The sequence below is a fragment of the Lampris incognitus genome, chromosome 4 (assembly GCF_029633865.1).
Source record: "Lampris incognitus isolate fLamInc1 chromosome 4, fLamInc1.hap2, whole genome shotgun sequence".
In the NCBI taxonomy this organism is placed as follows: domain Eukaryota; kingdom Metazoa; phylum Chordata; class Actinopteri; order Lampriformes; family Lampridae; genus Lampris; species Lampris incognitus.
In genome coordinates this window covers 61,830,785-61,844,482 of record NC_079214.1, presented here as the reverse complement: position 1 = coordinate 61,844,482, position 13,698 = coordinate 61,830,785, and the positions used below count along the sequence as shown (strand labels likewise).

Below are 13,698 nucleotides of genomic sequence, written 5' to 3'. Positions count from 1 at the left end.
GTGTGAATGAGAGGGAGGACAGTGGAATGGTGAGGATGCAAGGAGTAGAGGTGACGAAGAGGGATGAGTTTAAATACGTGGGGTCAACTGTCCAAAGTAACGGGGAGGGCAGGAGAGAGGTGAAGAAGAGAGTGCAGGCAGGGTGGAGTGGGTGGAGAAGAGTGTCAGGAGTGATTTGTGACAGAAGGGTGCCAGCAAGAGTTAAAGGGAAGGTTTACAAGATGGTTGTGAGACCAGCTATGTTGTATGGTTTGAAGAGTGGTACTGAAGAAAAGACAGGAGGCGGAGCTGGAGGTGGCAGAGTTGAAGATGCTAAGATTTTCACTAGGAGTGATGAAGAAGGACAGGATTAGGAACGAGTATATCAGAGGGACAGCTCTGGACGGTTTGGAGACGAAGCAAGAGAGGCAAGATTGAGATGGTTTGGACATGTGTGGAGGAGAGATGCTGGCTATATTGGGAGAAGGATGCTGAATATGGAGCTGCCAGGGGAGAGCAAAAGAGGAAGGCCAAAGAGGAGGTTTATGGATGTGGTGAGAGAGGACATGCAGGTGGCTGGTGTGACAGAGGAAGATGCAGAGGACAGGAAGAGATGGAAACAGGTGATCTGCTGTGGCGACCCCTAACGGGAGCAGCCGAAAGTAGTAGTGGTAGAGATTCAGTAGCGGACTTAGGTTTGGGCGGCATGGTCAGCAGCGCAGGGTGGCTTCTTGCTGGGGGTGGCAAGGGGTACACCGCACCTGTTCGGGGGGGGGACTGGGGGGAATAGCTTAATCCTCCCACATGCTATGTCCTCCTGGTGAAACTCCTCACTGTCAGGTGAAAAGAAGCGGGTGGTGACTCCACAATGTACTGGAGGAGGCATGTGGTAGTCTGCAGTCCTCCCCGGATTGGGAGAGGGGGTGGAGCAGCAACCGGGATGGCTCGGAAGAGTGGGGTAATTGGCACAGTACAATTGGGGAGATAAAAAAGGCAGGGGGGATCCTAAAAAAAAAAAATTACAATCTGTGCAGAACTTTTTTTTCCTTTTGGCGGGGGTGCAGACACATGATTTGTGTTGGCCGGGGGGGGGGGGGGGCACCATAGTGTGGTGCCAAGCAAGCTCGAACCGCCACTGTCGGGTTTCCTCCCACAGTCCAAACATGTAGGTCAGGTGAATCAGCCATACTGAATTGTCCCTAGGTGTGAATGTGTGAATGTGTGAATGTGTGTGTGTGGGCCCTGTGATGGCCTGGCAGTCTGTCCAGGGTGTCTCCCCGCCTGCCGCCCAATGACTGCTGGGATAGGCTCCAGCATCCCCGCCACCCCGACTGGGATAAGCGGCTTGGATAATGGATGGATGGACAGTTTCTGTTAGGAGAGCTGAGCTCATAATCTATGTTTGCTGCGATACACACCCAACATGTGCCGACCTGTCACACTTGGCTTTTGCGTCATGGTGGGAGCTCAGTTTCACTAATCTCCATCACGCGTGATAGCTTCAAACCTTTCTGGATGACCATTTCTTGGAACCAATCAAAACAAATAATTTTTAGGACTAGGAGATGAACAGGGTAGCGACTCGGGCGGAGAGAGGAGCAAATAACTCAAGGAAAGCCCAAGTGGTATACATAATATGTACAATATTTACAACCCTTTCAGTGGCGTATTCAAACAAATATCCATGCTTGACGTCTGTTAGAGGAAAGCAATCAGCTACCAGGAACATTATATACACCCCCCCCCCGCTCCATAAGTAATGGAGGAATGAATGGTTGCAAAAGGCACATCGAGTTAAACAAACGGTGTCGATCTTTTTAACTCGTAGTGTAGTTATGAAGAAGTGTAGCCGTGGCAAGCCATTTTAGCTTAACATCTCTTATTTCGGGTAACACACATTTAATCCACACGAGCTAACACATCAGTTGTCGATATCCGAAACTGAATTCCAACTTGTTATAACCTCGGTTTTAAGAAATCCAATTGATGACATCAAATATTTTATTCCAAATGTCAAACACAGAGTTCATGATATCAACAACTGGTGTTTGAACAAGCTAACATTTCCTTTCTGACGATAGCAGTGATGTGAGTTTGAAAAATCATGACTTAGAAGTAGGACTGTTTTGAGGTCGTAAAAAAAATTCTGTTGCCTACCAACACGGGGATCGCCTGTTCGAATCCCCCCCGTGTTACCTCCGGCTTGGTCGGGCGTCCCTACAGACACAACTGGCCGTGTCTGCGGGTGAGAAGCCCGATGTGGGTATGTGTCCTGGTCGCTGCACTAGCGCCTCCTCTGGTAGGTCGGTGTGCCTGTTTGTGGGGGAGGGGGAGCTGGGGGGGAACAGCGTGATCCTCCCACGCGCTACGTCCCCCTGGTGAAACTCCTCACCGTCAGGGGAAAAGAAGCGGCTGGCGACTCCACATGTATGGGAGGAGGCATGTGGTAGTCTGCAGCCCTCCCCGGATCGGAGGAGGGGGTGGAGCCGCGACCGAGGCTGCTCAGAAAATAGGGTAATTGGCCAAGTACAATTGGGGAGAAAAATGGGGGGGGGGAATTAAATTAAAATTCACTACTAAAAATGAAGAGAAATAAGCAAAAACAGGGGATGAGTGTTGCCGTATGCTGCGCTACAATACGTGTTGATTTTACAAAATCCTGATCCGTGAATGGATCCCCCCTCGTTTCAGGTTTCACAACTTGGGGACTCTGCGAATAACTTGCTCAAGGGCTCCTTGACGTCAAGAAGGGAACCTCAAGAAGAGAACCTTGGTAGGCAGACATGCAGGTCTACCTACCAAGGCACCGCCACCGCCGCTCGGGGCGTGTGCGACCTTTGAGCAGACGCTACATGGCGCTGTAAAAGCAGCACCGCCGCTGCCTCTGGCCCCCGCTGGCCACAGCGGGAGGACAGTGAGCAGCAGACGTGGGCGGAGGAGGAAATCAAGCATTTAATGTATTCAAGATGAATCTCCCCCTCGACTGCATCCCCCTCTCTCTCTCTCTCTCTTATAAGAAAACAGCCCGATTTACACCATCTCCTCCACTCCCGTTTCCTCCTCACACTCTCTGCCGTCTTAAATTCTCGTGTCAGTATCTCTGGAGTACGTGTTTGGTCTTTCATCGGGGTGCCACGGTTCTGGTCTCGGCATGTCAACGAAATGTAGGTCACGGGGTAAAATCACCAATTAAACATTTTGAAATTAAATGATTAAAAATAAATATCATTGCTTACACAGCCTTGCTATATAGCATGTATACTATTATAAATATATAATTTATATAATTAATGTAATTATATATTTGATATAATTAAATATAAATATATAAATATAAATAGCATGTATACTATTTAGTTGAGTTGAACCTGTAGGTCAAATGCTCAAAGTCTGCCCAGATACCCAGGAGAAGTACCATAATAGGCATAATATTACTACAAAGCCTTGAGGTATTGGTACTCTACTTGAGTATTGCCGTTTTGTGAGACTCAGACTTTAAACTCCACTGCATTTCAGAGAGAAATGTTATACTTTTTAGTCCACTACTTTTATCTGACGGCTGTAGTAACTACTTCCTTTGCAGAACAAGGTTTTATATGTGAAAGAAAAATACAATAAGGTCAAAAAGTATGATGCACTGTTAAGACTTAAAATACCCTAGTACAATTTAAATAATTTAACGCTCCAAACAGGACCCTTTTTCAAAATTAGTACTTTTATTATGGATACTTCAGTACATTTTTACTGCCAATACTGCATTACTTTTACTTAAGTGAAATTATGAATGCAGGATTTTTCTTATTAATGGAGTATTCTCACACCGCTGTAGTGCTATGTTTACTTCAGTAAAGGAGTTGAATGCTTTTTCCCACCACTGGGATTGATGGGAAAGAGAGGGGGAGGCCAGCAACACAATGAAGCACCCTCAGCCAAAATATTAAAACCAGTTCCAGGAACCTCAAAATGTTCCAAGATAGGAAAAGTGTCAGTTCAAATGGCACACAACAAAGAAGTGGTTTGATCTGGAGATGCCAGGTACAGTAAAACTACAGCGGATTGTCATAAGACGGACAGAAACGTGGAATCGTAAGCGCCTCGCAGGTCAAAAATCCAGTTCGCTCGATGGACTCCGTGCCAGCGATTATGCCGAATACAGACCGCAGCCTTTATTATGACTACCAGCGCATCCATCTGTAATTAGCCCGCTCATACGGCGCTCTTACTCTTAATGTCAGACTCATTAACTGCCTGCAGAGCCAGCGGTCCGATAGTCCAAGCCCAATACTGTCACCACAACAAACAAGCGGGGATGCTAATGATAAGTTACCACGGCAACGAGGACACACAGACTCGATCCAACAGGACCAAGTCCCAGAAGTTGAAGGAAAATTTCGCCATTGTTTTTGTACATGTCCATCAGCAGTCGCCCGAACCAATAAAATCCTCACTGCGTACTGTGTTGACGGAGAAATCGGCATTCTGCTGCTCAGAGACTTTCCAGCAGCGCCTTCACGTACCAGAATGCACTGCAGGCGAGCCGCTGTATCCTTGCTCATAGAATCCTCGGCATTCATGTTGAGGGATGTCATCTCCACTATTGGTTTTTTTTTAATATCTTTATTGATCCCATAGGGAAATTTAACCCATCCTAGCTGTGTAGCTAGGAGCAGGGTGGAGCCGCCGTGCAGCACCCGGGGACCAACTCCAGTTCGTCTCGCCACGCCTCGGTCTCGGTCAGGGGCACAGCCCGGAGTACTAACCTTAACATGCATGCCTTTCTGATGGTGGGGGAAACCGGAGCACCCGGAGAAAACTTAACCACAGACACGGGGAGAGCACGCAAACGCCACACAGAGGACGACCTGGGATGACCCCCAAGGTTGGACAACCCTGAGGTTCAAACCCAGGACCTTCCTGCTGTGAGGCGACAGCGCTGACCACTGCACCACCGTGCCGCCACTGGAGGTGTAGTTTAGCTGAAAGAAGGAGGGTATGTTGTTGTTTTTTTAACAATCAGAGCGGAGATTAGAGACCCAAGCTAAAATAGACGGCAGTTTTCCCGTCTGCCTACTGATGTGACAATAACTCACAAGGAAACAAAATGTTTCACTGCCACCCCAGGGATGCAGAAATGACCAGGCACAACTGCAGGTATCGGTTCACATACCATCCCTGTTGCATATCGGTAAAGATAACTACCGCTCATCAAACATCAGCCCCGAGGCCTTGCAAAGACTTTCTCTTCTCCACCCCCGAGACAGGAACAAGAACCTCTGGCAAGGCTGCTTTCTGGTCCCGTGGTCCCGGGCTCTGGAACAGCCTCTAACACCACAGACATAGCTCATAGGTACTTCAGTATAATAATAACAACAATAATTCCATTTATACAGCACTTTTCTAAAAGATAGTTTGAGTGATTGATTAGGCTACTTGAAAAAGAAAACCTCCTTGTCATAAACATCTATTTTATATATATATATCTTAGGGTCGCAGGGATGCTGGAGCCTATCCCAAGACACCCTGGACAGGCCGCCAGTCCATCACAGGGCCAACACACACACACACACCTAGGGACAATTTAGTATGGCCGATTCACCTGACCTACATGTCTTTGGACCGTGGGGGGAAACCGGAGCACCCGGAGGAAACCCACGCAGACACGGGGAGAACATGAAAACTCCACACAGAGGACGACCCCCAAGGTTGGACAACCCCGGGGCTCGAACCCAGGACCTTCTTGCTGTGAGGCGACCGCGTTAACCACTGCACCACCGTGCCGCCCTGGACCTCAATCCCTTTCTGTGAAATACAGACAATCCATTATATAACTGGCTATTCCTGCAACTGTGCAACACTTTCAAAATAAGCCATAGTCTGTTTAAACACATTTTGCGATTATCATTTTGTAAGAGCAGGCATAAAATTTTGTAGAGAGTGAATATTTGATTTTGGACCAAAGCTCGCTCAGTTAATATCAAAGCCACAATGTCTCCTGTCGGAGCAGAAGACCGATGGAGTTTTGTACTACGTCTATTTTATTTGAGCTGTCCACAGATTGATTTCCTTTGATGATGCTTTCTGGAGCGCGAGATGCGAAACAGATTTCCGTGCAACCAGACAGCGGTCTCCTCTCAACATCTATTTCTGTCACCGTGAGGATTTATTTATTGGGAGAATATGTCCTCACAAGAATCAACTGTTTGCCGTACAGATTAGGGGTGAGGATACGATATTAAAAACATTCATATCTTCAGGAATTTCAGTGGACAACTGGATCCACGATATCTGCGTCAATGAGCGAGCTGGTGATGTTTTGACAGCAGACTTGAATTACGGAGGACACGATGGCGACTGAAGACAATTAAAATTTCATCCTTTTTCCAGAAAAACCGTCTTCCCACCACGTCACCCTGCCAAACCAAGCTGGCTTGCTCCCCCTATGCTAATGTTGTACATTGTGTGAAATATTATCATGTTTGGAAAAAAAAAATCAGCGTCATGCTGAGACTTGGCATGCAGTGCGGCATGCCAAGGCATCGCTGTACACTCAAATCCACCGCCCAGGCCAAGCAGCTGATTGAAAAAAAAAAAAAAAAAAAAACAAACGACAGAGTCCAAGAAGAATTATCATCTACAGCAGGTTCCAATGATGGTGCATGCCGGACAGCCAAGTCAGTGTTGATCTAAAAACGCTCTGACCAAGACAGGCCAAAATCAAATATAAACACCATCCCAGATATTTATTTTCCGGCCACGTCCCTATTTCCAGGGCACGCGTCTTCACTCCAGACAGGCTGGTATTTGTTGTGCTGTTTGCGGGGGTGATATATATAGAGGAGACAGACGGACAGGGATTCCAGTGGACAGTTGTGTGGCCGGGGCTGAGAGATTGCTAGGCAGGGAGAGAAGACTGGCTGTGTGTCCCTACCGCTGACCCGCCCTGGTAATGACAGGGTGCTGTCCGGCCCCGGCTAACCCCAAATTACTGCCGTCGCCACCGGCTGCGACAACTGCGCTCTTAAAAAGCATGCCAGCCTCGAGGAACCTATGAGCTTTCTTTGGCTTCTGTCCTGCTGGTACCCCAGAAGGTGTGTGGAATAAGGGCTCGTGCACCCCTAAGTGTTACTCCAGGAAGACAAATTTTAAATGGGGGGGGGGTCCTTCAAAAGCTCACTGTGATGCAATTTCTTCTTGTCAAAAAAAACAAGTTCTGGTGCTCATAGGTCGTTTGGGTCTCACATTTTCTCTCTAGAATCCCTTGTTTTTTTGTGTGCATAGTATAGTGCCTGCTCCTCTATACCGCGACAGTTTCTCGCCACACTTGATTCCCAGACCATCTGAAACAAACCACCACCTGATCACCCCACGGAGGAGAACCTCACAGGCATGGAGACGTGCCCTAAATGCTAAATCTGTTGTGACTAGACGGACATCCACTGTCAGCAGTTGCCCAAGAGACATGTTGTGTAGAATTATTGTGTGAAGGACAAGTGCAGGCTTAAGTCTGGGGGCTTAGTTAACTTTCTTACGGTTGGCCTTCTTCCAATGTTGATCTAGGGATCGCCTTGTGCTCTACTTCTGCATTTGTCCCTCTGGTAAAGAGCATCGGCTAAATGACGAAGGAAGATGTAAAAGAAAGTTCAGACCAACCTGTCGGTTCCTCTCGTCTAGGATCCGGGTGATCTGGATCTTTTTTCTCCCCATAGTGAAAACAATCTGCCTCGCCTAACAGTGCAAAGAATTTTCAGATAAGGTCCCAGGAGTCAACAGTGTCTCAGATAAGATCCTCAATACATCATTTCAGCGTGGGCTCTGCTAGTCCAGCATTGGCATCCACATAGCCTGCCAAGAGAGAGAGAGAGAGAGAGAGAGACAGAGACAGAGAGAGAGAGAGAGAGAGAGAGAGAGAGAGAGAGAGAGAGAGAGAGAGTCAACTTCAACATTCATATTCAGGGAGACGTCACAACATTAACAACACAGACAGCGAGACAGAGACAAAGCAAATGCATCCATACACACCGATAAAACTTATCGATGACAAAAGTAAGCAATTTTGGGTGTGGGACCAGGATTCTTTGCCAAGACCGAGAATGAAATCCGTTCTGCAGCTTACTTCATTAAATACCACGTTTGGTCTGCTCCAAACTCTCATCCTCATAGTTAATGCTTCCATCTACACCGACAAGAAACGCCAGCCTTTTCTTTCTTCAACAGCGCCAACTTCCTGTACCTTTCCAAAATGTCCACCTGTCCCTTAGTTTTCCCACTTCTCCTCCCAGAGCCGCTTCAGACGGCAGAGTGGTCCTCCACCCTGCCTGTACCTCTGGAGGTCCTTAGCGCCCTCCTAATCTCAACTCATCTGGGAGGAGGCAGAGAGAAGGGGCAGACCAGGCATTACCCCCTCATCCCACAAACACACACACACACACACCCTGGGAATACTACAGCATGTAAAGCCCAGAGCGAACACCACCCCACCCCCTTCTCCTCCTCCTCCTCCAGCGCAGGCCTCGTTTTACCACCAGCCCAGCTCGCAGCTGACCCAGCTAAAGTCAGTTCAGGATAGGAAAAGTTTCTAAACAAGCAAAAAAACAACTCTTAGGCTCATTAGGATTTAAAGGTCATGAGGATTATTTGTTTTACAGTCTGGACGATTTGATGGTGAGACTCAAATATTCCATCTGCCATTCTCCTTAGGCCTCGTTTCCTCTTCTATCAATTTTACCATCCAGCATCACCATTTAAGCCATCACAGAGATCTTTGCTTTTACTGGGTTGTTGTTTGCTAAGGGTGGAACAATTTCTGGCGCAGCGTGTTTTGGGGTTTGAGGCCTTTTTAGGGTGTCTCAGTGTATGCTGTTAAGTGCTGGGAGGATTGCTGTGACTTCTACATCGGGGGAACCAAACAGACGCTGGTGAAGAGAACAGCACAGCACAGAAGAGCTGCCTCGTCAGGCCAGGACTCCACAGTCTACACCATCTACAGGCCGGTGGCCACTCTTTCAAGGATGAGGATGTGCACATCCTTGATAGGGAGGAACGCTGGTTTGAACGGGGAGTCAAAGAGGCCATCTATGTTAGCAGGGAATGACCATCCCTGAACAAGGAGGGGGCCTAAGGGCCCAGACACACCAAACCGACTTTGCGGCGATGAAGGCCGACTGTTGCGTTGCCTCATGCAGTTGGCTGGTATACTGTTGACAAGCCAGCTAGCTATCCGACAGGAATACTAGCTAGCGAAGACACGTTAGCTTACTGAGACACACTGTAGCATGTACACATGTAACTGAAATTATAAAATCTCACAATTGTTCAAGCCGCAGTTACTTCATTTGAATTGGTCAATCAATCTTTAATAGAGCAACCAAGGCGGTCATTTTGACCATTTTGGATTTTCAAAGTTTAATAATGTTGTGGGGGGGAAAGGAGATACAGACCTGTCGCTCCCTGAATGCTCCTAAAATTGCCTATATTTGCATTAAAAATTGTTTTTGATCAACTGCACACAAACAAAAAAACTACGTTATGATAAGATCTACATCAGTGGTTCTCAACCTTTTTGGGGTCCTGGACCCCCTGCGTATTTTTGATCTACCCTGAGGACCCCTCCACCTGATCTTGGGGGAGGGGGGTTGCAATTTGATAGAAACAGTAGAAACTGCATTTTAAATTGCATTATAGCATTTATTCACTCTTTGGGGCAAAAATAAGAGCTTTCAGTTGTAACTTAGATATAGTTAACAAAACAGAATTCTTATGCAGTAGCTTTCAGATATATGTAACAACACAGAATTCTTATGCAGTAACTTTCAGATATATGTAACAACACAGAATATGTATTCAGTAACTTTCAGATATATGTAACAACACAGAATATGTATTCAGTAACTTTCAGATATATGTAACAAAACAGAATTCTTATGCAGTAACTTTCAGATATATGTAACAACAGAATTTTTACGCAGTAACTTTTAACAATGCAAACGGGAGCGAGATCTCTTATTAAAATACAATAAATTACACTTGTGAAACAGATGTAATTAGAGAAAAAAGTCCTGTTACCCTTTATAGTTTAGGTAGATAAAGGTCTCAGTCACATTTGAGTAAAATAATCCTATTTCTATAAATGTCATAGGATCTTTTTTTTTAAAGATATTTTATTTTCACGGACCCCTTGCAATTACACCACGAACCACTAGGGGTCCGCGGACCCCAGGTTGAGAAACACTGATCTACATAAAACTACCATGACCGGTCTAAATGACCGCGCGTGATTTCACGTCATCGCGCACGCCGCGTCACTATTTATGACGTAGGTTGGAAACGTCATTTCCTTCGCGACGTTCATTGCTCTGTCCTAGAAGCGCACTAGCGTTCTGCAGTGCAGAGTCCATCCATTATCTAAACCGCACATCCTGCTCTCAGGGACGCGGGGATATAAAAACTTGGTTTTATATGATTATTTCCAACATGTCCGCGCAGCCGCCGTTCCTACAAATCATATATGTTAACTTTATCTGACTTTTTGTTGCTAATCTGAAATTTCAAGTCAAGTCAATTTTATTTGTAGAGCCCAAATGGCACAAATTTGCCTCAAGGGGCTTTACAGCAACACAACATCCCGTCCTTAGACCCTCGCATGGCATAAGGAACAACTCCCTTAAAAACAAAAAACCTTTACATCAGGGAGAGCAACGGAGGAGGGATCTCTCTCCCGAGACGGACAACGTGCAACGGATGTTGTGTTTGCACAATTTACAGAAGACAATATTGAAAGATGACAACAGAATTATAAGATATATGAAGAATATGATGAGGGAGATGCCAAGCAGTGTCCATATGTCACAAGAACAGCTTAGGACATGAGCCACGTGACCACCATCCCCATGTAGACCTGGCAAGGGGACAGACTACATGTGCACACTGGGGAGACTCACATCACACCATTCACATACACAGGAGGAAAGAAAGGAGACGGCGTCATGCGGAGAGAGAAAAGACATGAGAGAAGAGACCGGTTTGCAATAGTCAATAATCTATATTCGATAATCTCACTGGCAGAACAGTGGTTGGTAAATTCATTGAGACAGAAACCGACCCGCCATGCAGTACAGGTCGTGAAGCACTCAACTTAAAGGCAACTGACAGTAGGTTAAGGCAAAAAGATGAGTTTGAAGATGGGTTTAAAGGACTCAGCAGACTCCGATTGTCTGATGGCAGCAGGCAGGTTATTCCACAAGAACCGGGGCCCGATAGGCCTGATGTATTTCACATATTTGATGCTTGTTTTTGACTGCTTGCTGGAAAGAGAAATGTCCCAGTGTGGATAATAAAGATTCCTCTACTCTACTTTATATATATATATATATATATATATATATATATATATATATATATATAGAAGCTCTTTCTAAAATTATTCTTGTTTCAGGCCCTGGCAGGCTTCTACCATCTGGCCTACATCTATCCATGAAAACAGCTCTTTCCAAGGTTTTCTAATCCATACTCTCTGTGACCCTCTCAAAGCTCCCTGACTTCCCACCACTACCCCTTCCTCTACTGTATCCTGAACGGGGGGCACTAAGCCCCCAGAGCGCCATTTCCAGCTTCGGATTCAAATCTCCCTCCTCTTTATCTTCTCCGTGAAATTCAGTTCCTGTGGATCTTTAACAAGCGTGACAGTGCTTTGTGAGGGTGTGAAATACAGTTTTCTACGGTCATTATTGCAGAGGATGTTATTTCCATTATACCTATGGGGTTGTAGAAGAGCATTATTAACAGCCGTTAATTCTCAAGACTCCGTCAGCGTATTGTTGGAAAAACGAGCAATGCTGCAATTTGCATTTAAATGCTTTTTTTTTTTTAAAATGTGTGAATAACTTTTGTCTACTAACGTTTGCAGTTAACAGCATTTCAGAAGGCTGTCAGGTGACATATTTATGAGCTAGATTAAATATTTTTCTATTGCAATAAATTGGATAATCATGTTTTAAAATGAAACTCCTGAGCGGTACTTACTGTAACAAATCAGTGCTGATATGACAAAAAATGGTATGGTTGTCTTATTAGCCACGAGTTAAGAGTTTGTGCACAATATTTATTCATCACAAAATTCTGTTGTGGAGGGCAGGCTGACTTGGTGCTTTTGTCAAAGAAAAGAGAATAATAAAGAGGGAATGAAACAGATTGAGGGCGGCACGGTGGCAAGGCGGACGGGAGGGGGGAGGCACCCTGGACAGGCCGCCAGGCCATCACAGGGCCAAAGCAGAATTGTTCCTACCATCATAAGACTTGGGCGCAGTGCCTACGCATTTTTTTCCCAACCCGGTCTCTTCAGTCTGAGTACAAATAACACGATTTTACACTTTCAAGCTGCGTGCAGTTAATACGCCAATCCTTTCCATTAACTTCTGTGGAGAGCAGGTGCGTCCAAATACCATGACCTTGAACGGTCGTGACGTCACCAGCGAGGCTCAGTTCACCTGATACGTCAGAATAAAGCGTTGGCATTTTACCTTTCTGCAAACCACGGACACGTTACGTCTTGAAATCTCTAAACCAAAAATGCGCTTCATAATATCAACATTTCAACTTACAGCCAGTTTTGGAGAACCGCATTCACGTCACGTGACTGTCAAGTTTCTGTCTGCGGAAAGACATTTCCTTTTTATTCTCAGTGAAAAACGCAATATTTTAAGATAGTTTCGGCATTAAATGCATTTTGATAACATGTCTAGTGACAAATGTGCATTTTGTTTTCATAATCTTCGTTCAGTGAATGTATAGGACCTTGAGTTCGTTAGTTATTACCAAGATTCTTTCGGGTCTCACCAGAAAATTGTTGGAATGCAACGTTTCCGATACTGAACACAACCCCAAACGCGTTTCTACAATACTTGCTAAAATATCCTCACTAAATCAACATTTGTATGCTTTTTTTTTTAATAAACCACTTAAATACAGTATAATTTATGTTTCGGCTGCAGTAAATATTTGATATATTCTGTAGATATAGTTTTTACGACCCTATTTACGACGCTATTTTGCAAACCGGAAAAACTACAACTACGGTGCTGATCTGTTTCAAGCTGTATGGCGGGGCTCTAAGGAAATGTAGTTGTTTTAAATATTAGTGTATAATTGGAAGTTGTAAATACTGAATTGAGAGTTCACTGAGGGGTTTAAGGGGATGGGAAACACATTTGTGCGAACCGATTTTAAATATCTAATTGTTAAATGGGTGAAAATTAATTTTGACCATATTTGACAATGCCCCCACTTGGTGACTATATCCATATGGGTATAGTCACATAGCTGAAGTCAACAGCTCTCTATAACAGTTGGTCCCATGTCTATAGCCTCTTATGTTGCTGAATCACAAGCCTTCCAACACGCACTGAAGTCAAGGTTCAGAGGTCAAGCTTTCAAAGCAAGAGCCATTTACAATCTTCAGACTGACATAGTGTTACTCTACAGGTCGAGACCTTTCTAGCCAGTATTTGGTTAAGACCTACGCCAAAGTTTTAATTTTCGCATTTCATGGACACAGCCTTGGCTCAGCATTACTTTCAGAGAGCCCTTTGGAGGCCCAACACATGAAATGAAAGGTTTATAGTTTTTCGTCTGTTTTTGTGGAAACGGTGACAAACATCACCTAAGGTCATTATTTTTGACTGCGGCAGCCAAAAATCTTGGGTGTTACGTTTGATCCCAGCCTTT

The 13,698-nt window shown here is 45.2% G+C and overlaps 1 protein-coding gene across 1 annotated transcript in view; it reads right to left on the bottom strand.

Moving 5' to 3' along the window:
• Positions 1 to 13,698, bottom strand: part of LOC130111265 (myocyte-specific enhancer factor 2A-like) — a 116,918-nt gene that overhangs the window by 73,618 nt on the left and 29,602 nt on the right. Inside the window, exon 2 of the mRNA XM_056278392.1 lies at positions 7,630 to 7,821. Coding sequence (XP_056134367.1) covers positions 7,630 to 7,683 — 54 coding nt within the window. The 5' untranslated portion in view covers positions 7,684 to 7,821. The remainder of the gene's footprint in view (positions 1 to 7,629; positions 7,822 to 13,698) is intronic.